The sequence below is a fragment of the Scyliorhinus torazame genome, chromosome 6 (genome assembly GCF_047496885.1).
Source record: "Scyliorhinus torazame isolate Kashiwa2021f chromosome 6, sScyTor2.1, whole genome shotgun sequence".
In the NCBI taxonomy this organism is placed as follows: Eukaryota; Metazoa; Chordata; class Chondrichthyes; order Carcharhiniformes; family Scyliorhinidae; genus Scyliorhinus; species Scyliorhinus torazame.
The window spans coordinates 83,343,487-83,370,256 of NC_092712.1; the positions used below are offsets into that span (position 1 = coordinate 83,343,487).

The 26,770-nt window shown below is 48.1% G+C and overlaps 1 protein-coding gene across 6 annotated transcripts in view; it reads left to right on the forward strand.

Annotated features, from left to right (window-relative positions):
- mpp7a (MAGUK p55 scaffold protein 7a) overlaps window positions 1-26,770 on the forward strand; it is a 758,711-nt gene that overhangs the window by 241,803 nt on the left and 490,138 nt on the right. For all 6 annotated transcript variants that reach the window (XM_072508390.1, XM_072508394.1, XM_072508393.1 and 3 more), the window contains one exon: window positions 1,553-1,710. In XM_072508390.1, the coding sequence (XP_072364491.1) occupies window positions 1,674-1,710 (37 nt within the window). In that variant the 5' untranslated portion in view covers window positions 1,553-1,673. The remainder of the gene's footprint in view (window positions 1-1,552; window positions 1,711-26,770) is intronic.

The following is a 26,770-nucleotide window of genomic DNA, read 5'->3' on the forward strand; positions in this document are numbered from 1 at the left end:
GTGAGAAGGTAAAATCAAGCACTAGTGTTTTGTGCTTAAACAAAGGAGATTACAATGGGATGAGAGAAAAACTAGCTAAGGTAGATTGGGAGCAACGACTTTATGGTGAAACAGTTGAGGAACAGTGGAGAACCTTCCAAGTGATTTTTCACAGTGCTCAGCAAAGGTTTATACCAACAAAAAGGAAGGACGGTAAAAAGAGTGAAAATCGACCGTGGATATCTATGGAAATAAGGGAGAGTATCAAATTGAAGGACAAAACATACAAAGTGGCAAAGATTAATTAGAGACTGGAGGATTGGGAAATCTTTCGGGCAACAGAAAGCTACTAAAAAAGCTATAAAGAAGAGTAAGATAGATGGAGAGTAAAGTTGCTCAGAATATAAAAACAGATAGTAAAAGTTTCTACAAATACATAAAAAGAGTGGTTAAGGTAAATATTGGTCCTTTAGAGGATGAGAAGGAAGATTTAATAATGGGAGATGAGGAAATGGCTGAGGAACTGAACAGGTTTTTTGGGTCAGTCTTGACAGTGGAAGACACAAATAACATGCTAGTGACTGATGGAAATGAGGCTATGACAGGTGTGGACCTTGAGACGAGTGTTGTCACTAAGGAGGGAGTGATGGGCAAGCTAAAGGTAGATAAGTCTCCTGGCCCTGATGGAATGCATCCCAGAGTACTAAGAGAGATGGCTAGGGAAATTGCAAATGCACTCGTGATAATTTACCAAAATTCACTCGACTCTGGGGTGGTCCCGGCGGATTGGAAATTAACAAAGGTGACACCACTGTTTTAAAAAGGAGGTAGGCAGAGAGCAGGTAATTATAGGCCAGTTCGCTTAACTTCGGTAGTCGGGAAGATGCTGGAATCTATCATCAAGGAAGAAATAGCGAGGCATCTGGATGGAAATTGTCCCATTGGACAGACGCTGTATGGGTTCATAAAGGGCAGGTAATGCCCAACTAATTTAGTGGAATTTGTTGAGGACTTTACCAGTGCAGTAGACAACGGGAAGCCAATCATAGAATTTACAGTGCAGAAGGAGGCCATTTGGCCCATCGAGTCTGCACCGGTCCTTGGAAAGGGCACCCTATCCAAGCCCACATATCCACCCTATCCTCATAACCCAATAACCCCACCCAACCTTTTTTTGGACACTAAGGGTAATTTGGCAAGTCCAGTCCACCTAACCTGCACATCTTTGGACTGTGGGAGGAAACCGGAGCACCCGGAGGAAACCCAGGCACACACAGGGAGAATGTGCAGACTCCGCAAATACAATGACCCAAGCCGGGAATCGAACATGGGTCCCTGGAGCTCTGACGCAACTGTGCTACCGTGCTGCCCTAATTTTATGCACTGTAGACTTCAGAATAGCCTTAATGTTATCTGTGGCAAGCTGTTTGTTTGTCTACCATATGCAATATAGTCCATTTCCTGAGTTTGAACTTCAAGCATTGTTTTACATTTAAGATAAGAGAAAAAGACATTACACTGAGTCATGTTATACTGAGTCATGTTTTGATTGTCATATTATTATTCCATCCAGGGAACAACTACAAATGAGATAAACCTTCACTGACAAGTTGGCATAGGTGGGCTTGAGTGAAGACGAGAACCTGGCCTACAAATAATCTTTCCTTGCTGTGTGACATTTTGCTGAAGGAATCATGCCAGCGTTATCAACGGAATCTGGAAATGATTCAGGTAAGTTAACTCAGCTTGAGATTGGGAACCTCCTGGTTTTAACTTGTGTTTTACTATGATCATCGTTGTTTGCACTGGATTGTATAATTTTACTTCACGAGGGAAGAGAGAGAATAGATCAGAAGGATACCACAAATTCTGAAGGATTGCTGACTTGCAGTAATATGGTGGGATTTATTTCTTGAGGAAGGAACCTGACATCTGTTTCACAGACTTGTTGGTGGCCTGCACCTGGATGCGCAAGCCATGGACAATAAATGCAGAGGAAGTGTAAGCTGTTGAGATGCAGAGGAAGTGATCCGGTGCTTTCAGTAGCTTCCTTCGGTTTTTTTTCACCTTTTACGGTTCAATGTTGGTCATTATTTTGGTGTGTTAAAATGCTTTTGTAATCGAGATTCTTTTCAAACAGCTGTGAAAGTGACTTGCTGACCAATACAAGAATACCAAGGCGCTTTGGTACTTGCAACTCAGTTGAAGTCGTATTTTCTCTTTTTATCCACATCCCTCTGGTTGCAGCAAAGTGTCTGAAAATATGTGTGGGAGTGTCTGTTGAACTGAGGTCACATTGTGTTAATATTTTTAAATGCAAGATTGTCTGCAATAGAGGGAGGCTGCACAGACTGACCTTGTGCATTTTTGATGAGAAGCGCTGTTAATTTTTATCTGTTGTAGATCTTTGATAACTGTTTGCAAAGGTTAATATTCGAAGAGGGAGCCTCCGCATCGGTTATGTCATGCATAATAAAATTATCAACAGCCCTTCTCATCAAAAGCTCATCAAAAGCACGCAAGGTCAGTTTGTGCAACATCGCCACATCAGACAATCTTGGTTTTAAAAATATTAATACCTGATGAAGAAAGAGTTTAGCTAAAAGTAATAATTGTCCTCAGTTTAAGAGACAGAATAATGTAGGAGCAATGGAATTTCAGGGAAATTGCATTTAGACCAACATGAAGGTACTAACCATGGTCACAGCCAGGTTCTGTGAAATCATGGATTGTCAGAAAAGATTTCAGACCAGCAAAGTAATAATTAATCTGAATTGATCATAGAGAGCCAAACTTTAAGAATGTATTGATAATACAGATTTGTTGGGCAGATTACAGGAATGCAAGTTGCTTCGGAGTTTTATGATTAAAAATAGATTAGTTTGATTTTTATCACAGGTATAATTTATTTTTTTCGGCAGCATATGGCGTTATTTCACTCGCATTTTCCTGAGACAGTATTATTTTCACTCCATCATATATCTCCAATGTTTGGGCTTTCTACCAAGTTTAACAAATATGAGGTAATGCATTTTGGAAGGTCTAATGCAGGTAGGGAATATACAGTGAATGGTCGAACCCTCAAGAGTATTGACAGTCAGAGAGATCTAGGTGTACAGGTCCACAAGTCACTGAAAGGGGCAACACAGGTGGAGAAGGTAGTCAAGAAGGCAGACGGCATGCTTGCCTTCATTGACCGGGGCGTTGGAGTATAAAAATTGGCAAGTCATGTTGCAGCTGTATAGAACCTTAGTTAGGCCACACTTGGAGTATAGTGTTCAATTCTGGTCGCCACACTACTAGAAGGATGTGGAGGCCTTAGAGAGGGTGCAGAAGAGATTTACCAGAATGTTGCCTGGTATGGAGGGCATTAGCTATGAGGAGCGGTTGAATAAACTCGGTTTGTTCTCACTGGAACGACTGAGGTTGAGGGGTGACCTGATAGAGGTCTACAAAATTATGAGGAGCATAGACAGAGTGGATAGTCAAGAGGCTTTTTCCCAGGGTAGAGGGGTCAATTACTAGGGGGCATAGGTTTAAGGTGCGAGGGGCAAGGTTTAGAGGAGATGTACGAGGCAAGTCTTTTACACCGAGGGTAGTGGGTGCCTGGAACTCGCTGCCGGAGGCGGTGGTGGAAGCAGGGACGATAGTGACATTTAAGGGGCATCTTGACAAATACATGAATAGGATGGGAATAGAGGGATACAGACCCCGGAAGTGCAGAAGATTTTAGTTTAGACAGGGAGCATGGTCGGGAATTGGTGGCCTCTGGGCAGGGTGGCACCCTGACACTGTGAGGGTGCCCGAGGACCTTTTCTGTAGGTGAACTGGGCATTGGTAGGGTACTTGTCGGGAGATCGCGGCGCTCTGATCTCTTCCTGCATGAGCGGAGCTCTTCAGTACGGAGATCCTCAGTGCAGGAAATGCAACTGAGTGCGGCCTCGGCAGAGCGCTTCCTACCAGGGCTTGAAAAAAATCAAGTGGCATTAACGCTGGGAACAGCCCCGCCTAGGGCGGACCTTTTTTTTGCCAAGTCGGTCCCTCTGTGTCTCAAGTATTAAAGGTATGGGGCCTGATAATGGGGGGAGACTTTAACACTGTGTTGGATCCGGCACTGGATCGCTCCAGGTCTAGGACGGGTAGGAAGCTGGCGGAGGCTAAAGTGCTGAGAAGGTTTATGGACCAGATGGGAGGGGTGGACCCGTGGAGATTTGCAAGGCCGGGGGCTAGGGAATTTTCATTCTTCTCACATGTCCATAAGGCTTATTTCCGGATTGACTTTTTTATTTTGAGCAGGGCGCTGATGGGGAGAGTTGAGGATACCGAGTACTCGGCGATAGCCATTTGGGATCACGCCACACATTGGGTGGACTTGGAGATGGGGGAGGAGAGGGACCAGCGCCCGCTGTGGCGCTTGGAGGTGGGGCTGTTGGCGGACGAGGAGGTGAGTGAGCGGGTCCGAGGAAGTATAGAGAGGTACCTGGAGGCCAACGATAACAGGGAGTTCCGAGTGGGGATGGTATGGGAGCCGCTGAAGGCGGTGGTTAGGGGAGAGCTGATCTCCATTAGGGCCCACAAGGAGAGGAGGGAGCGGGGGAGAGGGAGAGGCTGGTGGGGGAGATGGTGAGGGTAGACAGGGGGTATGCGGAGGAGCCCGAGTAAGGACTGTTGAGGAAGAGGCGCAGCCTCCAGGCTGAATTTGACCTGGTGACCACCAGGAAGGCGGAGGTGCAGTGGAGGAAGGCCCAGGGGGCGATTTACGAGTATCAGGAAAAGGCAAGCTGGATGCTGGCGCATCAGCTTCGGAAACGGGACGCAGCTCGGGAGATCGGGGGAGTTAAGGACAGGGGAGGGAGTGTGGTGCGGAGTGGGGTTGGCATCAATGGGGTCTTCAGGGACTTTTATGAGGAATTGTATCGGTCTGAGCCCCCACTGGAGGAGGGAGGGATGGGCCACTTTCTGGACCAATTGAGGTTTCCGAAGGTGGAGGAGGGACTGGTGGCGGGATTGGGGGCCCCGATAGGGCTGGAGGAGCTGCCCAAAGGAATAGGGAGAATGCAGGTGGGGAAGGCACCGGGGCCGGACTGTTTCCCGGTCAAATTCAATCAAAATATATCGACCTGTTGGGCCCGTTGCTAGTTAGGACCTTCAATGAGGCAAGGGAGGGGGGGGCCTTGCCCCCGACGATGTCCCGGGCACTGATCTCCTTGATCCTGAAGCGGAACAAGGATCCCTTGCAGTGTGGGTCTTACAGGCCGATTTCGTTGCTAAACGTAGATGCAAAGGTGCTGGTGAAGGTCTTAGCCACGAGGATTGAGGATTGTGTGCCGCAGATCATCCACGAAGAGCAGACGGGGTTTGTGAAGGGGAGGCAGTTGAACGCGAATGTGCGGAGGCTTCTGAACGTTATCATGATACCGGCGGGGGAGGCGGAGATAGTGGTGGTGATGCACGCTGAGAAAGCCTTCGATAGGGTGGGGTGGGGGTACCTGTGGGAGGTGCTGAAGAGGTTTGGGTTTGGGGAGGGGTTTGTCAGGTGGGTTAGGCTGTTGTATGAGGTCCTAATGGCAAGTGTGGCCACGAACAGGAGGAGGTCTGAGTACTTTTGGTTGCACAGAGGGACGAGGTAGGGGTGTCCCCTGTCCCCCCTGCTCTTCGCACTGGCGATTGAACCCCTGGCTATGGCACTGAGGGAATCGAGGAACTGGAGGGGGTTGGTGCGGGGTGGGGAGGAGCATTGGGTGGCGCTCTATGCGGACGACCTGCTGCTATATGTGGCGGACCCGGTGGGGGGAATTCCGGAGGTAATGTGGATCCTCTGGGAATTTGTGGATTTCTCGGGGTATAAGCTCAACATGGGGAAGAGCGAGCTGTTCGTGGTTCACCCAGGGGACCAGGAGAGGGGGATTGGCGAGCTCCCACTAAAAAAGGCAGAGAGGAGCTTCAGGTATTTGGGAGTCCAGGTGGCCGAGGAGCTGGGGGCCCTGCATAGGCTTAATTTCACAAGGCTGGCGGAGCAAATGGAGGAGGAGTTCAAGAGGTGGGACGCGTTGCCGCTGTCCTTGGTGGGTAGGGTGTAGTCAGTCAAAATGACGGTGCTCCCAAGGTTTGTGTTCCTGTTCCAGTGCCTCCCCGTGTTTATCCCGAAGGCCTTTTTTAGGCGGGTCAACAGGAGTATAATGGGGTTTGTGTGGGCGCAAGGGACACCGAGGGTGAGAAGGGTGTTCCTGGAGCGGAGTAGAGATAGGGGGGGCTGGCGCTGGCCAACCTCTGTGGATATTACTGGGCCGCCAATGCGACGACGGTGCGCAAGTGGTTGATGGAGGGGGAGGGGGCTGCATGGAAGAGGCTGGAGACGGCGTCTTGTATGGGTCCGAGTCTTGGGGCGCTGGCAACGGCGCCGCTGCCGTTCCCTCCAAGGAGGTATACCACGAGCCCGGTGGTGGCGGCTGCCCTCAAAATCTTGGGGCAGTGGAGGCGGCACAGGGGGGAAGTTAGGGCCTCGGTGTGGACCCCAATCCGGGGAGCCAACGGTTCGTCCCAGGGAGAACAGATGGAGGGTTTTCGGGGTGGCACAGGGCAGGGATACGAAGGTTGTGGGACCTGCTTGTGGACGGGAAGTTCTCGTGCCTGGGTGAGCTGGAGGAGAAGTACGGGCTCCCCCCGGGAAACACCTTCAGCTACTTACAGGTAAGGGCGTTTGCCAGGCGGCAGGGGTGGAATTCCCGCGGCTGCTGCCACGCACAGTACAGGACAGTGTGCTCTCGGGGGGGTGGGGGTGGGGGGTGGATGGGAGCGGGGAAGATCTCCGAAACTTACCAGGTGATGCAGGAGAAGGAGGAGGCCTCGGTGGTGGCTGTGAAAGGTAACTGGGAGGAGGAGTTGGGAGAGGAGATCGAAGACGGGACGTGGGCAGATGCCCGAGGGAGGGTGAACTCTTCCTTTTCGTGTGCGAGGCTCAGCCTCAGACAGTTTAAAGTGCTGCACAGGGCACACATAAGAACATAAGAACTAGGAGCAGAAGTAGGCCATCTGGCCCCTCGAGCCTGCTCCACCATTCAATGAGATCATGGCTGATCTTTTGTGGACTCAGCTCCACTTTCCGGCCCGAACACCATAACCCTTAATCCCTTTATTCTTCAAAAAACTATCTATCTTTATCTTAAAAACATTTAATGAAGGAGCCTCTACTGCTTCACTGGGCAAGGAATTCCATAGATTCACAACCCTTTGGGTGAAGAAGTTCCTCCTAAACTCAGTCCTAAATCTACTTCCCCTTATTTTGAGGCTATGCCCCCTAGTTCTGCTTTCACCTGCCAGTGGAAACAACCTGCCCGCATCTATCCTATCTATTCCCTTCATAATCTTATATGTTTCTATAAGATCCCCCCTCATCCTTCTAAATTCCAACGAGTACAGTCCCAGTCTACTCAACCTCTCCTCGTAATCCAACCCCTTCAGCTCTGGGATTAACCTAGTGAATCTCCTTTGCACACCCTCCAGTGCCAGTACGTCCTTTCTCAAGTAAGAGCTGGGCTGAGAAGTGGCAGATGGAGTTTAACCCTGAAAAGTGTGAGGTTGTCCATTTTGGAAGGACAAATATGAATGCGGAATACAGGGTTAACGGTAGAGTTCTTGGCAATGTGGAGGAGCAGAGAGATTTTGGGGTCTATGTTCATACATCTTTGAAAGTTGCCACTCAAGTGGATAGAGCTGTGAAGAAGGCCTATGGCCTGCTCGCGTTCATTAACAGAGAGATTGAATTTAAGAGCCGTGAGGTGATGATGCAGCTGTACAAAACTTTGGTAAGGCCACATTTGGAGTACTGTGTACAGTTCTGGTCGCCTCATTTTAGGAAGGATGTGGAAGCTTTGGAAAAGGTGCAAAGGAGATTTACCAGGATGTTGCGTGGAATGGAGAGTAGGTCTTACGAGGAAAGGTTGAGGGTGCTAGGCCTTTTCTCATTAGAACGGAGAAGGATGAGGGGCGACTTGATAGAGGTTTATAAGATGATCAGGGGAATAGATAGAGTAGACAGTCAGAGACTTTTTCCCCGGGTGGAACAAACCATTACAAGGGGACATAAATTTAAGGTGAATTGTGGAAGATATAGGGGGGATGTCAGAGGTATGTCCTTTACACAGAGAGTAGTGGGGGCATGGAATGGGATTCGGAAACATTAGGGACCTTCAAGCAGCTATTGGATAGGTACATGGATTACGGTAAAATTATATAGTGTAGATTTATTTGTTCTTAAGGGCAGCATGGTAGCATTGTGGATAGCACAATTGCTTCACAGCTCCAGGGTCCCAGGTTCGATTCCGGCTTGGGTCACTGTCTGTGCGGAGTCTGCACATCCTCCCCGTGTGTGCATGGGTTTCCTCCGGGTGCTCCGGTTTCCTCCCACAGTCCAAAGATGTGCAGGTTAGTTGGATTGGCCATGATAAATTGCCCTTAGTGTCCAAAATTGCCCTTCGTGTTGGGTGGAGGTGTTGACTTTGGGTAGGGTGCTCTTTCCAAGAGCCGGTGCAGACACATTGGGCCGAATGGCCTCCTTCTGCACTGTAAATTCAATGATAATCTATGATTAATCTAGGACAAAGGTTCGGCACAACATCGTGGGCCGAAGGGCTTGTTCTGTGCTGTACTTTTCTATGTTCTATGCACACAAATAAGATATGATTAGCCAATGAACAAGGTAAACCTGAAGTAAAAACTGTAAATGCAGGAAACTTAACATGTTAGGTTGCATCTGTGGAAAGAAAAATAGTAAACATTTCAGGCTGATTACTTTTTTTAAGAATTGACCGTCCAGGACAAAGTGGACCACTTGATTGGCACCCTTTTACAAACATTCACTCCCTCCACCACCGACACACAGTGGCAGCATTGTTTACCATCTACACAAGATACTTGCAGGAACTCGCCTAGTCTCCTTCCATAGCACTTTCCAAACTCACAAGGACTACAATTTAGAAGTCAAGGACAGCAGACACATGGGAGAATCACCACCTGGAGATTCCCATCCAAGTCACTTACCATCCTGACTAGAAAATACATTGCCGTTCCTCCCTCGCTGAGTCAAAATCCTGGAACTCCCTCCCTCACATCTTTATGGCTGCACCACATGGACTGCAGCGATTCAAGAAGGCAGTTCACCACCATCTCTTCAAGGGCAATTGGCGATGGGCAATAAATACTGGCCTAGCCAGCAATGTCCAGATCCCATAAATGAAAAAATAAACCCTCCTTCTATTAACTTCAACAAATATGACATTTGTTGTAAAATAATTTCGGGAAATTACAAAAAATGAGCTGTCACTTTGAAGAAATTACCTGAATTTATATGGTACTTTTCACATCCTCAGGCCATTCCAAATCATGGGAGCACAGTGGGGGCGGCACAGTAGCACAGTGGTTATCACTGTTGCTTCACAGCACCAGGGTCCCAGGTTCGATTCCCGCTTGGGTCGCTGTCTGCGCAGAGTCTGCACATTCTCCCCGTGTCAGCATGGGTTTCCTCCGGGTGCTCCGGTTTCCTCCCACAAGTCCCGAAAGATGTACTTGTTAGGTGAATTGGATATTCTGAATTCTCCCTCTGTGCACCCGACCAGGCTCCGGAGTGTGGCGACAGGGGATTTTCCAGTAACTTCATTGCAGTGTTAATGTAAGACTGCTTGTGACAATAAAGATTATAATATTGTCACTTCATAGCTAATGATGTATTCTTGTTGTGTTTTGATGATGACAAATGTAGCAGGCACATAGAGCAAGGAGATGAACGACCAGTTAACCTGTTTTGTTTGAGGGAGAAATGTTGACCAGGACATTAGAAGATTTCTTCTATTTTCCTTCGAAACATCCTGAGGTATATTTCATGTCCTGAGAAAACAGATGGGGCTTCAGTGTGTGTCTTGTCTGTAAGACAGTACTTTAACTTTGCAAAGCCACTCAATAAATACTACACTGAAAAACCAGCCGAGGTCACGTGCTCAATTCTGTGGAGTTGGACATGAATCCATGATTTTGGGACCTAGTGGCAAGAGTACTGTCATTGGTCAATTCTGGCAGTATACATGTGATGTTTGCCAAGCAACAGTTCCCTGACCAACAAATAGCCTGGTTATATCACCAAAATGCTTGGAAAGTACTGTTTAACTGTCCATGTAAATTTTTAAATTAAAAAAAATAATAATATTTATTAAAGGTTTTCATAAAATATCAATAACAGAATGAAAAAGGAACCCAACAGGGTTAAATACAAAACACAGTGCAGAAAAGCAACCCTTCATACCCCCTCTCCCCCTGTACATAAATAATAAATTAACATTAACACCCCGACTTAACACAACCAGTATATACACCCACTCATACCCTCCAGCGTAAATGACAAAAACAAAAAATAAAGTAACCCCCCCCTCGACTTGCTGCTGCCATTGACCAATGTCTACTGTTCTGCCACGAAGTCTAAGAACGGTTGAACCCTTGTACCGACCCCCTCAAGGCGAATTTCACCCTCTCCAACTTAATAAACCCCGCCATATCGTTGATCCAGGATTCCACGCTTGGGGGCCTCGCATCCTTCCACTGAAGAAGAATCCTTCGCCGGGCTACCAGGGACGCAAAGGCCAGAATTCCAGCCTCTTTCGCCTCCTGCACTCCCGGCTCCTCTGCCACCCCAAATATTGTGAGCCCCCCAGCCCGGTTTGACCCTGGATCCTACCACCCTCGACACCATCCTCGCTACGCCCTTCCAAAATTCCTCCAGCGCTGGGCATGCCCAGAACATATGGGTGTGATTTGCTGGGCTCCCTCAGCACCTAACATACCTGTCCTCACCCCCAAAAAACCGGCTCATTCTTGTCCCGGTCATCTGTGCCCTGTGCAGCACCTTAAACTGTATGAGGCTGAGCCTCGCGCACGGTGAGGAAGAGTTCACCCTCCCCAGGGCATCTGCCCACGTCCCTTCCTCAATTTCCTCTCCTAACTCCTCCTCCCACTTACCTTTCACAGCCACCACAGAGACCTCCTCCTCCTCCAGCATCACCTGGTAAGTTTCCGAGACCTCCCCACCCCCCCGAGAGCACCCTGTCCTGTACTGTGTGTGGCCATAGCCGCGGGAAATCCACCACCTGCCGTCTGGCAAACGCCCTTACCTGTAAGTACCTGAAGGTGTTCCCCGGGGGGAGCCTGTACCTCTCCTCCAGCTCACCCAGGCTTGCGAACTTCCCGTCCACAAACCGGACCCCCAACTTTCGTATCCATGCCCTGTGCCACCCCGCAAAGCCTCCACCTGTTCTTCCTGGGGCGAACCTGTGGTTTCCACGTAATGAGGTCCACACCGAGGCTCCAACTTCCCCCCTGTGCCGCCTCCACTGCCCCCAAATTTTGAGGGCAGCCACCACCACCGGGCTCGTAGTATACCTCCTTGGAGGGAGCGGCAGCGGCGCCATTGCCAGCGCCCCAAGACTCGTACCCACACAAGACGCCGTCTCCAGCCTCTTCCATGCAGCCCCCTCCATCACCCACTTGCGCACCATCATCGCATTGGCGGCCCAGTAGTATCCACAGAGGTTCGGCAGTGCCAGTCCCCCCCTATCTCTACTCCGCTCCAGGAACACCCTTCTCACCCTCGGAGTCCCTCGCGCCGACACAAATGCCATTATACTCCTGTTAACCCGCCTGAAAAAGCCTTCGGGATAAACACGGGGAGGCACTGGAACAGGAACAAAAACCTTGGGAGCACTGTCATTTTGATTGACTGCACCCTACCCGCCAAGGACAGTGGCAACACGTCCCACCTCTTGAACTCCTCCTCCATTTGCTCCACCAGCCTTGTGAAAGTAAGCCTATGCAGGGCCCCCCAGCTCCTGGACTCCCAAATACCTGAAGCTCCTCTCCGCCTTTTTTAGTGGTAGCTCGCCAATCCCCCTCTCCTGGTCCCCTGGATGGACTACGAACAGCTCGCTCCTCCCCATGTTGAGCTTGTACCCCGAAAAGTCCCCGAATTCCCTAAGAATCCTCATTACCTCCGGCATTCCTCCCACCGGGTCCGCCACATACAGCAGCAGGTCGTCCGCATAAAGTGACACCCTATGCTCCTCCCCACCCCGCACCAACCCCCTCCAGTTCCTTGACTCCCTCAGTGCCATAGTCAGGGGTTCAATCACCAGTGCGAAGAGCAGGGGGGATAAAAGACACCCCTGTCTCGTCCCTCGGTGCAACCGAAAGTACTCTGACCTCCTCTTGGTTGTGGCCACACTCGCCATCGGGACCTCATACAGCAGCCTAACCCACCTGACAAACTACTCCCCAAACCCGAACCTCTTCAGCTCCTCCCACAGGTACCCCCACTCTACGCTATCGAAGGCTTTCTCAGCGTCCATCACCACCACTATCTCCGCCTCCCCCTCCCTCGCCGGCATCATGATAATGTTCAAAAGCCTCCGCACATTCACGTTCAACTGCCTCCCCTTCACAAACCCCGTGGAGATCAGCTCTCCCCTCACCACCGCCTTCAGTGCCTCCCATACCGTCCCCACTCAGACCTCCCCGTTGTAGTTGGTCTCCAAGTACCTCTCTATACTTCCTCGGACCCGCTCGCTCACCTCCTCGTCTGCCAACAGCCCCACCTCCAAGCGCCACAGCGGGCGCTGGTCCCTCTCCTCCCCATCTCCAAGTCCACCCAATGCGGGGCGTGGTCCGAAATGGCTATTGCTGAATACTCAGTATCCTCTACTCTCGCTATCAGCACCCTACTCAAGATGAAAAAGTCGATTCGGGAATAAGTCTTATGGACATGTGAGAAGAATGAACATTCCCTAGCCCCCGGCCTTGCAAATCTCCAAGGGTCAACCCCTCCCATCTGGTCCATAAACCCCCTCAGCACTCTAGCCGCCGCCGGCTTCCTACCCGTCCTCGACCTGGAGCGATCCAGTGCCGGATCCAGCACCGTGTTAAAGTCTCCCCCCATTATCAGGCCCCCCCACTTCCAAGTCTGGGATCCGACCCAACATACTCCACATAAAACCCACATTGTCCCTGTTCGGGGCATACACATTGACCAGTACCACCCTCTCTCCCTGCAACTTACCATTTACCATTATGCACCTACCGCCATTATCTGCCACAATGCTCGACGCCTCGAATAACACCTTCTTTCCCACCAAGATCGCCATCCATCTAGCCCCGAGTGAAACACCTGACCTACCCACCCTTTCCTCAATCTTACCTGGTCTGCCACCTTCAGGTGTGTCTCCTGAAGCATAACCACATTCGCCTTGAGCCCCTTCAGGTGCGCGAACACGTGGGCCCGCTTAACCGGCCCATTCAGTCCCCTTACATTCCAGGGTATCAGCCGGATCAGGGGGCTACCCGCCCCCCTCCCCCGCCGATTAGCCATGACCCCTCCTCGGCCAGCCACGCGCTCCAGCTACCCCTTGACCACTGCCGCAGCAACTCGATCCGCCCTCCCCGGCTAGGACCCATCCTAGCTGATTTATTCCCCCCATTGCACTTCCGCATGTCAGCTGACTCCTGCTGACCCCGGCCACTTCAGCCTCTCCCTCGACTCCTCCCATTGTGTGGCACACCCTCCTCTCCCGTCCCCATCCATAGGCTCTCCCCCCTCCCCCTTCCGTTCTGACCGCGGGAAACAACCCTCGCTCCCTGCCCCGCCCCCGCCCCCTCCAGTCTTCAGCGCGGGAAAAAGCCCGCTCTTTCCACCTACCAGGCCCCGCCACCTCTGACGCAGCTCCTTTTATAGGCCCGGTCCCCTCACCCCTGACTCGGGCCTCTCCCCCCCCGGCGGGGCCCCATTTCACCTCCAAGAGCCCCCCCGACCAACCCAACCAAAACAGTGCCCAACCCGCTCCTGCCACCCTCACCGACCCAAAAGAGAAAAACACAGAGAAAAGGAAACCCGGAGCAATACAAAGGCCCCCCCTCGAAACAAAAATAAACATAGCATATCAACCGCAGTCCCCAATCGTCCATCCTGACTCTCAGTCTGTGTCCAACTTCTCAGCCTGAACAAAGGCCCACGCCTCCTCCGGAGACTCAAAATAATGGTGCCGGTCCTTGTAGGTAACTCACAGTCGCGTCGGCTGCAACATGCCAAACTTAACCCCTTTCCTATGCAGCACCGCCTTCGCTCGATTGTACCCGGCCCTCCTCTTCGCCACCTCCGCACTCCAGTCCTGGTATATCCGAACCTCCGCGTTCTCCCACCTGCTGCTCCTCTCCTTCTTGGCCCACCTGAGCACACACTCCCGATCAACGAAACGATGGAACGTCACCAGCACCGCCCATGGAGGCTCGTTAGCCTTGGGCCTCCTCGCCAGCACTCTATGGGCCCCTTCCAGCTCCAGGGGCGCCTGGAAGGATCCCGCTCCCATCAGCGAGTTCAACATGGTGACCACATAGGCCCCCACGTCCGGGCACCCCAGCCCCTCCGGGAGGCCCAGAATCCGCAGATTCTTCCGCCTTGACCGATTCTCCATCTCCTCGAACCGCTCCTTCCATTTCTTGTGGAGCGCCTTGTGCGCTTCCACCTTTACCGCGAGGCCTCAGATCTCGTCCTCATTGTCAGAGATCTTTTGTCGAGCCTCGCGGATCGCCACCCCCTGGGCCATCTGTGTCTCCAGCAGCTTATCAATAGACACCTTCATCGGCTCTAGCAGGTCCGTTTTAATCTCTCTGAAGCAGTGCTGGATACCCTCCTGCTGCTCTTCCGCCCACTGCATCCATGCTGCCTGGTCTCCGTCCCCTGCCATTTTGTCCTTCTTCCCTCTCACCTTCTTCGGGTCCACCACCACCTTTTTTGTCGCCCCGCTCCTAGTTAAAGCCCTATACTGACGGGAAGCTGTTGTAGACTCTTTCCCACACCGGGAAACGTCGAAAAAGTGCCGCTGGGGGCCCTGAATAGAGCCCAAAAGTCCATTTTTGCGGGAGCCGCCGAATGTGCGACGTAGCTCCACATAGCCGCAACCGGAAGCCCTGTCCATGTAAAAAATAGGCCACAAATAATTATTTGAAGTCTTGATGCTTTCAAAATTGTTGGCAAAATGTGATGCTGACAGGACTATGTAACTACTACATTTTGAATTTTCTTTTGAAATCATAACAAGTGGTAACATATATCCTTGATCCGAATACCATCCAAAAGATGGATACAATGGTGATAAATTCAATTTGTGCCTGAAAATGCACAAGCTTGAGACCAAAGTTGTGTTTGGCTCCATGTCTCTTTTAAATACTGTCGACACTAAAGCTGGCTTCCCTGCAGCTCTTCAGCTGAGACAGTTTGGACATTGACCAAGCGGGATGGTCCAGGAGATGGGATGTTCCCGGGGTGCTAATTATGCTGCCATTGTCCTAGTGCACATGCCTGTTTTAGGCCATTCAAGACCTGCTGAATAAGGCTAAGAATGTGCACCTTAAACTATGACCACATGTTTCTGAATTTCACTGTTAGCGTCCTATAACTGGCATTATATATTTTAAGGAATATGGTTCAGACAGGCAATCTGGGTGGCTACATCACCTGAGTCAGTACAGCATTGAATGCATCTCTGGTTCAAATGGGTTGAAATAATTTGCAATGCTAGATTTGGAGGTCATGGGGATGTAAAATGAGCAGCTGTAAATTGATTTTCTCTCCATGGTATCAACATAAAGGAAACAGATTAATTTGTTCCTAAATGCAACTTAAAGTAATTGCTTTCTAGAATATTGTCAAATGAACTACAATTCTTGTCTCATTTGTGAGCAGTATTTGATCATGGAAAACAGAGTCCAAAGTGCAGGTAAAAAGATCTTTTTTGGCATTTTCTCAACTGCTATTACTTTCAATTAAATATGTTCCAAATGACTGTTAGTGCTTTAGCTTCTGTAAACTTAGGCCAAGCTCCTAAACAGCTACCTCTGAGAAAACAGATGTTAAAGATCTTTAAATAGCTCTGAAGAATTGGAAAAGAAATGAGTTGTATGTAGTTTATGGTGGATACTGCACTTTGTCTAATGAGGATTAACTGTTCCTTTCTCGTTTTTAAAAAATTCACAACACTTGCAACTTTCAACATCTAAATGAACGCAAAGTTTAATCCAGTGTGTTGAGAATTGGTGTTCAAATGTCACTTGATGCCAGTCCCTGTTTTCCTTCAAAACCGGAATTTTGAAACAAAATCAATATAGTAGCTACTATTAGAATAACATAATAAACTAAAGACTACTACTGTGCATTGTTAACCCAACTGGATGGTGTTTTAGAGCATGCTGAGTGCCTGTTTTTTATAACACTATAAAATGTTATATTATTAGTCTGGCAGAAAGATATGCATTGCTCTTTGTTTTTCTACTAATTTTGCGGATATTTACCGGGTGGACTGGGTCCGGTATAGCATAGTGACTATCTTATCAAACGAGTAATCCAGAGGTATAAAATAACGATCCAGAGACATGAGTTCAAATTCAATCATTGTTATTGGGTAATTTAAATTCAGTTAATTCAATAAATCTGGGATAGAGAAAGCGAATCTCAATAAGTATGAGCAAATTGATGGAAAAACCCATCTGGTTCACCAGTGTCCCCTTTGGAAGAAAATTTGCTTTCCTAGTCTGGACTATATGTGACTCCAGACCTCCACTATTGTGATTGTCTCTCAACTACCCTGTGAAATAGCCTGTCAAGCATTCATTTTAATCATACGCAGTCCAAGAATTAAAAAAGCATAGATCGACCACTTGACAATTATCAAATCAATGGATGTAAAAACTCAGATAACCAGGCAATGAAAATTTGAACACTGAGTACCTGGGCTAGTGCGCGGTCAATTCCAGCCCCACTTGACCTGGTGTTGCAATGCATTTAAAATTTCCAAATCATTCTGAGAAAAACACCCAAAGTCTTTGGCCCTTGGTTGCCCAGTAACTACAGTCAGCAGGTTTGTAAAGATTAATTTAATTAATAACAATAACTATAATTAAATATGCAGCAAATACAACTGGCTAACTATTATCTAATTTCTAATCCCCTCTTTAACTCGCCCCACCCTCTATTATATGACAGACAAACAAACACAGAGGGGAAAAGAAGTGTGTAAAATAATTATGAAAATACAAGGATCTGGGGCGAGATTCTCCGACCCCCCGCCGGGTCGGAGAATCGCCGGGTCCTGGCGTGAATCCCGCCCCCGCCGGTTGCCGAATTCTCCACCACCGGATATATGGCGGGGGCGGGAATCGCGCCGCGCCGGTTGGCGGGCCACCCCCCGCGATTCTCCGGCCCGGATGGGCCGAAGTCCCGCCACTAAAATGCCTGTCCCGCCGGCGTAAATTAAACCACCTACCTTACCGACGGGACAAGGCGGCACGGGCTGGCTCCGGGGTCCTGGGGGGGGATGCGGGGCGATCTGGCCCTGGGGGTGTGCCCCCACGGTGGCCTGGCCCGCGATCGGGGCCCACCGATCCGCGGGCGGGCCTGTGCCATGGGGGCACTCTTTCCCTTCCGCCTTCGCCACGGTCTCCACCATGGCGGAGGTGGGAGAGACTCTCTCCACTGCGCATGCGCGGGAATGCCGTCAGCGGCCGCTAACACTCCCGCGCATGCGCCGCTCGGTGATGTCATTTCCGCGCCAGCTGGCGGGGCGAAAATTCGTCCGGCGCCGACCTAGCCCCTTAAGGTTGGGGCTCGGCCCTCAAAGATGCGGAGTTCCGCACCTTTGGGGCGGCGCGATGCCCGACTGATTTGCGCCGCTTTGGGCGCCAGTCGGCGGACATCACGCCGTTTCCGGAGAATTTCGCCCAAGATGTTTCAGAAGGTTGTCTTCTCGCACATCTTCCATCAATTTAGGCTTTCAGTCCGAGGTATTTACTTTCAATGTGTAATAGTTGTTACTTTAGATTGATCCAGGTTCTCTGTAGGTTCAGGAATACGGCAGCTAGGCAGCCTTTCTAGAGAAAAAGAGAGACTCTCAACTTCTTCTCTGAACATCCAGGACCTGACTGTCCTTTCTTTTGTTCTCTGAAAACCATCCCACTTGGATAGGACCCAATCACTGCCTGTTGCTGGGCAGAATACGGCTTTTTGGCCAATTGATTGGCCACCAGCCAACCAATTGAACTGAGTCTCCGATCTTTTAAGGGCCAAAAAGTCTCAGTTCTGCTGTCCAAAAGCTTACACAGTGTATTATGTTGTAATTTCTGATTCCTCACTTCCTCTGCTTGTAATAATAATAATCTTTATTAGTGTCACAAGTAGGCTTACATTAACACTGCAATGATAATGGCAAAATAAAAGAAATGGGAAACAAGGGAATCAAAAGGGAGGGCTCTCACACTTGCAACCTTTTATTTATAGAGATATACAGTACATATTATATACTTCAGCCAACAACCACTATCCCTCTATATATGAGTGCAGCTGAGTCTCCAGTTAATGCCCACCACCTGAACACAATTAACACCTGAGATGAAAAATGCACACCTGAAGACTTCCGCAATAGAGTGAGGACACACAAGCAGGGGGGCTCTCAGAACAACTAACAGCCTGAAACTTTTTTTAAAAAAAACCCGACAATTCAGTAGAATAGAACACTTACCTTAAGAGGATTCCCAGGAAAGATGAAAAACAAAAAAGATTTGAGCCGTAATTTTTCGGCACACTCCGAGACCTCGTAGGATTTCTCGAGCGGTAAGGTGACGGGGGCGGGATGTCACACCACTCATGGCTGACAATCTCTGCTGCATTATGGCAAATGAGTTGGAGAAACATTGCCAAATTTGGCGATGGATCCGAAACATTAAATTGAGGAGACTCTGGCCCACAGTCACTTAAAATTCGAAAAAACTAATAAGATCATCAAAGAAAATGAAATGAAATGAAAATGAAAATCGCTTATTGTCACAACTAGGCTTCAAATGAAGTTACTGTGAAAAGCCCCTAGTCGCCACATTCCGGCACCTGTTCGGGGAGGCTGGCATGGGAATTGAACCTGCGCTGATGGCCTTGTTCTGCTTTACAAGCCAGCTGTTTAGCCCACTGTGCTAAACCAGCCCCTACGATGTCACACTTAAAGCATCGAGACAGCCCTGTCAGACCCCACTGATTGGATCACTTCGCGAGAAGCCAATCCTACCTCAGTGGTCAGGAATAACAAAATATTTAAAGCCAAAATAAGTGACCTAGAGGAAAACATGTCCGCATCGTAGAAATGCTGGAGAGGAAGGAGGGCTGCACCCCTTCTGATTATTTCTCAGGCATGCTTTGTAAGATGGTAAGTGAGGGTATGTTCACATCTCCCCCAGAGTTAGATCAGGCCCATTGCTCTCTATGACCGAAGCCTCGATCTGGTGATCTACCTCTTGCGGTCATCATACGTTTTCATAGCTTTAAGGAAAAGGAGGTCCTTCACTGGGCTAGAGAGCATTGCGATGTAAAGTAGGAGGCATATTCCATCAGGCTTTAACAGGATCTGAGTGCAGATCTGGCAAAAAGAAGAGCTGCCTTCACTGGAGTAAAAGCCATCTGATATTTTTTTTTAAAGTCCAATTTGGAATGGTTTACCTGGCTTGCCTCCAAGTGACTGTTGAGGAGAAAGACCGCCTTCATGATTCACCAACAAAATTAACTTGGTCACTGTTTAATTCATGTTCATATTGATTCTATTTTATGACCCTGCGATCGGGTGTTTCATATTTCATGTTTTTTCATGTTTGGAGTTTATTGGTTGGTACTTTATAGTTCTGACACGCTTTTTCATCTTTGCTGTTGGGTTTGATAATTGAATACTGTTGTGGCATTATAAATGAGATAAAGTTTTATTATGTTTTCTAGTGGGGAGTCTCCCTGCTAATGACGGGGTTAGCTAATGGAAGCAGTGATCGAGCGTTTGCTGCAGCTCTTCACAAACAATTTGTGAAAATAGGCTTAGAATGTGTAAAGACTGAAAAGTGGCTCATGTAACACCGCTGTTTAAGAAGGGAGGGAGGCAGAAGACGGGAAATTATAGGCCGGCTAGCCTGACTTTGGTCATTGGTAAGATTTTAGAGTCCATTATCAAAGATCAGATTGCGGAGTACTTGGAAGTGCTTGATAAAATAGGACTGAGTCAGCACCGCTTTGTCAAAGGGAGGTCGTGTCTGACAAATCTGTTTGAGTTCTTTGAGGAGGTAACAAGGATGTTAGACAAAGGAGAACTAGTGAAAATGATTTATTTTTCAGAAGGCCTGTGATAAGGTGCCGCATAGGAGACTGCCAAATAGGTTAAAAGCCCATGGTGTTAAGGGTAAGATCCTGGCATGGATAGAGGATTGGCTGACTGGCAGGAGGCAGAGAGTGAGGATAAAGGGGTATTTTTCACGTTGGCAGCCGGTGACTAGTGGTGTACTTCAGGGGTCGTTGCTGGGACCACAACTTTTCACAATATACATTAATCATCTGGAGGAAGGAACTGAAGGCACTGTTGCTAAGTTTGCAGATGATACAAGGATCTGTGGAGTTGCAGTTTGTATTGAGGAATCTGTAGGGGGGCTGCAGAAGGACTTGGACAGGCTGGGAGAGTGGGCGAAGAAGTGGCAGATGGAATACAATGTGGAAAAGTGTGAGGTTATGCACTTTGAAAGGAGAAATGGAGGCATAGACTATTTTCTAAATGGGAAGATGCTTTGGAAATCAGAAGCACAAAGGGACTTGGGAATTCTTGTTCACGATTCTCTTAAGGTTAACATGCAGGTTCAGTCGGCAGTTAGGAAGGCAATTGCAATGTTAACATTGATGTCAAGAGGGCTAGAATACAAGACCAGCTATGTACTTCAGAGGCTATATAAGGCTCTCGTCAGACCCCATTTCATAGATCTTAGAATTTACAGTGCAGAAGGAGGCTATTTAGTCCATCGAGTCTACACTGGCCTTGGAAAGAGCACCCTACCGAAGCCCCACACCTCCACCCCATCCCCCTTTATCCCAGTAACCCCACCTAACCTTTTTGGACACTAAAGGCAATTTAGCATGGCCAATCCACCTAACCTGCACGTCTTTGGACTGGGGGGGGGGAAACTGGAGCATCCAGAGATAACCCATGCAGATGCGGGGAGAATGTGCAGACTCCGCACAGACAGTGACCCATCGGGGAATCGAACCTGGGACCCTGGAGCTGTGAAGCCACAGTGCTAATCACTCTGCTACCATGCTGCCCTTTGGAGTATTGTGGAGTATTGGAGCATTGTGGAGTATTGCGAAATATTTGGAGTATTGTCAGCAGTTTTGGGCCCCGTACCTAAGGAAGGATGTCCTGGCCTTGGAAAGGGTCCAGAGGAGGTTCACAAGAATGATCCCTGGAATGAAGAGTTTGTCGTATGAGGAACGGTTGAGTACTCTGGATCTCTACTCGTTGTAGTTTAGAAGGATGAGGGGGATCTTATTGAAAATTACAGGATACTGCATGGCCTGGATAGAGTGGACGTGGAGAGAATGTATCCACTTGTTGGAAAAACTCGAAGCAAAGGACGCAGAGGATACAATCTCAGACTAAAGGGACGATCCTTTAAAACAGTGATGAGGAGGAATATCTTCAGCCAGAGGGTGGTGAATCTGTGGAGCTCTTTGACGCAGAAGACTGTGGGGCCAAAACACTGAGTGTCTTTAAAACATAGGTAGATAGGTTTTTGATCAATAAGGGGATCAGGTGTTATGGGGAGAAGGCAGGAGAATGGGGATGAGAAAAATATCAGCCATGATTGAATGACGGAGCAGACTCGATGGGCCGAGTGGCCTAATTCTGCTTCTATTTCTTATGGTCTTACTGGGTTACGGGGATAGGGTGGAGGTGTGGGCTTAAGTGGGATGCTCTTTCCAAGATCATGTGCAGACCTGATGGGCCGAATGGCCTCCTTCTGCACTGTAAATTCCATAAAATCCATGAAATAACATCCATGCAAGCCAGGATAAAAAGACAACCAAAGAAAAAAGCCAACAGCCATGTCGTGCAAGGCAGTAGGTGGATCGCCAGATGAGAAGCCACATGCAGGCAGTTGCTGAGCATCTAACCTACTGAAACAATAAAAACAATTTTCTTTTTGAATGTTTTGAACAATAGTCCAAAAATATTAAATTGTCTGTGACCAGGTGCATGCAAACGGTCAACGTAATCTTCCTAATGGTGCTACAATCTTCAAAATTCTATGTAGCTCTATGATACTGCCAGAAATTAAATGCAGCTAAAGCTGCATGCTGTGCTATAATCAAATTCCAGTAATGCTTACAATGATTTAGAGACTCTCAATTAATACAAGATTCAATATATACATTGCAATTCTCAATGCTTAATCTTGTGATGGTATTGTGTCAGTATAGATAGTGAATTAATCTAGTATTAATTCTACATATGTTGGGTTCAACTCTACCTGAGACAGCTGGTTATGTGGATGTACTGTTCTGCATTCAAAATTACATTTCTATTGGTCTGTGACTGCTAACCTTTCTCAGCAGTTGGTTCAAGTCTTCCCAATCTTGCTTCTTAAAATACAGGAATTCAAACCATAGTAAAGCACTAAACCTAATTTGAATTAAAAGCTGGACAAGGCATATAATAAGCCCCTTAAAAGTAACGAAAATTCTGTGCAGTTGTAATCTACATAACGGCACAATAAGCAGGGTGCCACTGTGATCAATGTATCACAGTGTATCAACTACTCTACGATCTATATTAATAACTTGGATATTTAGAGGGCTATGGAAATAGGGCTGAGGAAGGGGATTCGCTAGATACCTCTTTTGGGAGTCGGTGCAGACACGATGGGCCTCATGGCCTCATTCTGTGCTGTCAAATTCTATGATTCTACGAAGGGGCAGACTGTATTGTAGCCATATTTGCTGAGGCAAAGATCGTAGGAAAGCAAACATCCAACACCCGATCAAAAAAAATATCAGCACTGGGGAAACAGAGCAATGAACACCCTGAATGAAACTCTGAACCAAGCTGTAAATAAAGTGCCAGCTCTTCCCTTCAAGTCTACTGCACTATCTAATACAGTGCAAGATTATTCCATCAAGCAAATTTTCCTCGTCATTCCGATTACTTTTGCCCAAGCAGGGTCAATTCCATCTTTCACCTGCACTACCTGCCTCTAGACAAACCAGCTGCATCCTGCATGAGAACATCACAACTAAAATTACGCAGCTCAGATTGTTAGTAAATATCACTGAGACATATGTATCAGGATGCAAATGAGACAATAGGAGCATGGAAGCATTTATAGTACGGACAGTTACATTTATTATTTATCCAAATTTGAAATTAATGTCAAAATAAACAGTTACGGGTTTTATAGACAAGGGGTGCAATTGAACGGAAATTAAACAGAGTCCCACGTCGAGTGTATTTAGCCGGGCCTTTAGCACTGGCAGCACAGAGAATGACCCCTCTATTAAATGGGACTCTGCTTAATTTCGGGGCCTCAGCAAGGAGTGCCCCACTGTGGCCACACTTCGACCCATCTGCTGTACCAACGAGTTCTGCTCGCCAGCGCAGAAAGAGATCAAGGTGCCACATTGCGAACTCCAGGCCCCCCCCCCCCCCCCCCCAACCCCCCACTCACCTTTAAGGGAATCATCGAGCCTCCCACCTTATAAGGCCAGGGCCCAATCCTGAGCATGTGCATGATGCCACTCTAGAACCTTGGCAATGCCAGCCTCGCAACCTGGCAATGCCACCGGAGCACCCTGGTAGTGCAAAGGTGGCACTGCCAGGGTGCCCAGGTGGCTGTGCCACATTGCCCAGATAGCATAGGAGTGCCATGGCACCACCCTGCCCAGAGCCTGACCACTCAGAGGTCCTTGATCATCTGCATAAAAATCAGCAGGGCATAGAGAAATACTTGCTTTTTTAAATGGATTTGGAACTCCTCAGACTCTGGCTAAATATCTTCAAATAGGTTCTTCAACTAGCTTGTTTCAGCCACAGACAAGACTACTCTACTCTAAAATAGCGTACTCTTTTTAAACTATCTTACTAAGAAAGAAAACTGCCTTTACTTGTGGACTCTGTGGTAGCCAGATCAGATCCCATCTCTCTCTAATCTTCTCCAAGCTCAATGCCTTTCTGCTTTTTCTGGGCTCCACCCAGCAATGACCTCATCTCCCCAGGCTGCAAAAGCATATGAACTCCCCAGGGACTTGCCCAGTCAAACCATATTCCTCTCATCAATTTAACCCGCTTTCTCCTCGAAGCAAAACAAAATCTTTTTTAAAACCGTGACCACTGCAGCCAAACATACTAAACCCCCAGGCTTTTAACACTTAACTTGTCCCAATATTTCGATGCCAGTATTCCTAAAATCCTCCAATCATCTCAAGAGAAATTCATCAACACCCTCAGATTCCTCCACGACATGATGTCGGCGACAGCCCTCACCAACAGAAATAAGACAGAAACCTTTTGAGGTCAAAACTGGAGTCAAGCAAGGATGTGTGATCGCCCTCACCCTTTTCTCCATCTTCATGACCACCATTCTTCACCTTGTCATGAGCAAGCTTTCCAGTGACGCGGACATCGTCTACAGGATGGACAGAACTTTTCAACCTCAAACAGTTGAAATCCAAGAAAACGACACTGACATCGTCCATGGAACATCAGTACGAAGGGTGACATCGCCATCTCTACCCTTGCACAAGAAAATCGCCAAGCCATGCTTGACACGTTCGTATAAGAATACCAAAGAATTGGTCTTCGCCTCAACCATAATATTCAAGTCCTTTACCAACCTGCCCTGGGGCAATTACAGTATCAAGGTAAGGAAGTGCTGTTGCAACTGTACAGAGCATTGGTGAGACCGCATCTGGATTGTTGTGCACAGTTTTGTTCCCCTTATTGAAGGAAAGATGTAGTCGCATTGGAGGCAGTTCAGAGGAGATTCACTGGTATGATTCCAGAGTTGAGGGATCTGTCTAATGAAGAGAGATTGAGCAGTTTAGGAATTTACAATCTAGAATTTAGAAGATTGAGGGGAGATCAAATTGAGGTACACAAGATTAAAAACAGTATGGATAAAGTAGATGTGGAGGAGATGCTTTCTCTTGTGGGTTGAAGGGTTACAGAGAATGGGCAGGACAGTGGAGTTGAGGCTATGATGAGATCAGCCATGATCGCATTGAATGGTGGATCAGGCTCGAGAGGCTAAATTGCCTACTCCTGCTCACAGTTTGTGTGTTCTTATATTCTCTGTAATTCCACCTTCCGGCTCTTGGTCTGTAGCCTTGTAGGTAACAGCACCTCAAGCACAAATCTTGATTAATAAAGGGATATCTTGATTAATAAGGGGATCAGGGATTATGGGGAGAAGACGGGAGAATGGGGATGAGAAAAATATCAGCCATGATCGAATGATGGAGCAGACCCGATGGGCCGAATAGCCTAACTTTGCTCCTACATCTTATGGTTTTATGGTCTATGATCAACAGAAAAACCCGACCAGACGTGGAGCATTTCCTAAACCTGGGGTACCACCTCTGCTCTGAGGCTGACATCGATGCGGAGATCCAATGTTGTATCCAATCCATGAGCGCCTCCTTCGGATGCCTAAAGATGACGGTCTTTGATGACTGTGCCATACATGTTAACACCAAGATCCTCGTGCACAAGGCGTTCGTCCTCCGAACTCTTTCTATACGATTCAGAAACTTGGATTACACACAGATGTCACCTCAAGGTCCTGGAGAGGTTCCATCAACGCTGCTTGAGACAGATTCTCTGCATCAGCTGGGAGGACAGGCTAAATAACATCAGTGCCCTCAAAGGAGCCAAGATTTGAATTTGGATTTTGTTTATTGTCACATGTACCGAGGTATCGTGAAAAGGTTGGATTACATACAGATGTCACCTCAAGGTCCTGGGGAGCTTCCATCAACGCTGCTTGAGGCAGATTCCAGCATTAAGGCCATGATCATCCAAAACCAATTCTGTTGGGGCCGGCCTTGAGCTAAAGATGTCAGATCCCCGACTGCCAAAGCAAACCCTCTTTGCCCAACTCAAGGAAGACTCCGGAACAAGAGGAGGACAAAGGAAGAGCTTCACTCTGAAGGTTTCCCTTAAGAAATGCAACTTAGACGTCAATGCCTAGGAAACCCTTGTTCAGAGGCCTACTTCGAGGAACCTCCTGTTTGAAGGGACACATCTTACAGGGCACCCACCGGCATGAGGACGCTCGGAAAAGGAGTCTGAGAAAGGAATACCAGCAATCTAGAGTCTGAGATCCAATCCCACCTCCTGGTGACATCTGCCAAGTGTGCAGTTGAAGATACGGCTCTCGAATCAGGCTCATCAGACGAGCAAGATCCTGCAGAACCCACAACCAGTAACAGAGTTTATTAGGTGGACAATCATACTTGTTAGCAAGTGTCCGCCAAAGACGATGTCGATCGGAAGATAGTTGAGACCCCAACACTGATCCCTGTGGCACTCCATGCATTACAGTTCACCAACATGAAAACAACCCATTTGTCCTGACTTTTTCCAGGTTGTTAGCCAATCCTCTCTTTACCCATGCTAATATATCACTCTCATGAGCTCTTCGGAACCGATGACATGCCAAATTTCTTCTGGAAATTCAAATTCGCTATATCTACTGATTCGCATTTATCTACCTTGCTTGTTACATTCTCAAAGATCCCAATAGATTTTCAAACAAAACTTCCCTTGCACAAAATCATGGTGACTCTGCCTGATTGATTTACTGAATGTCGTGCTATTATCTCCAGTGTCTCAATGACAGACAGTACGCCAAATGCTTAGATTCC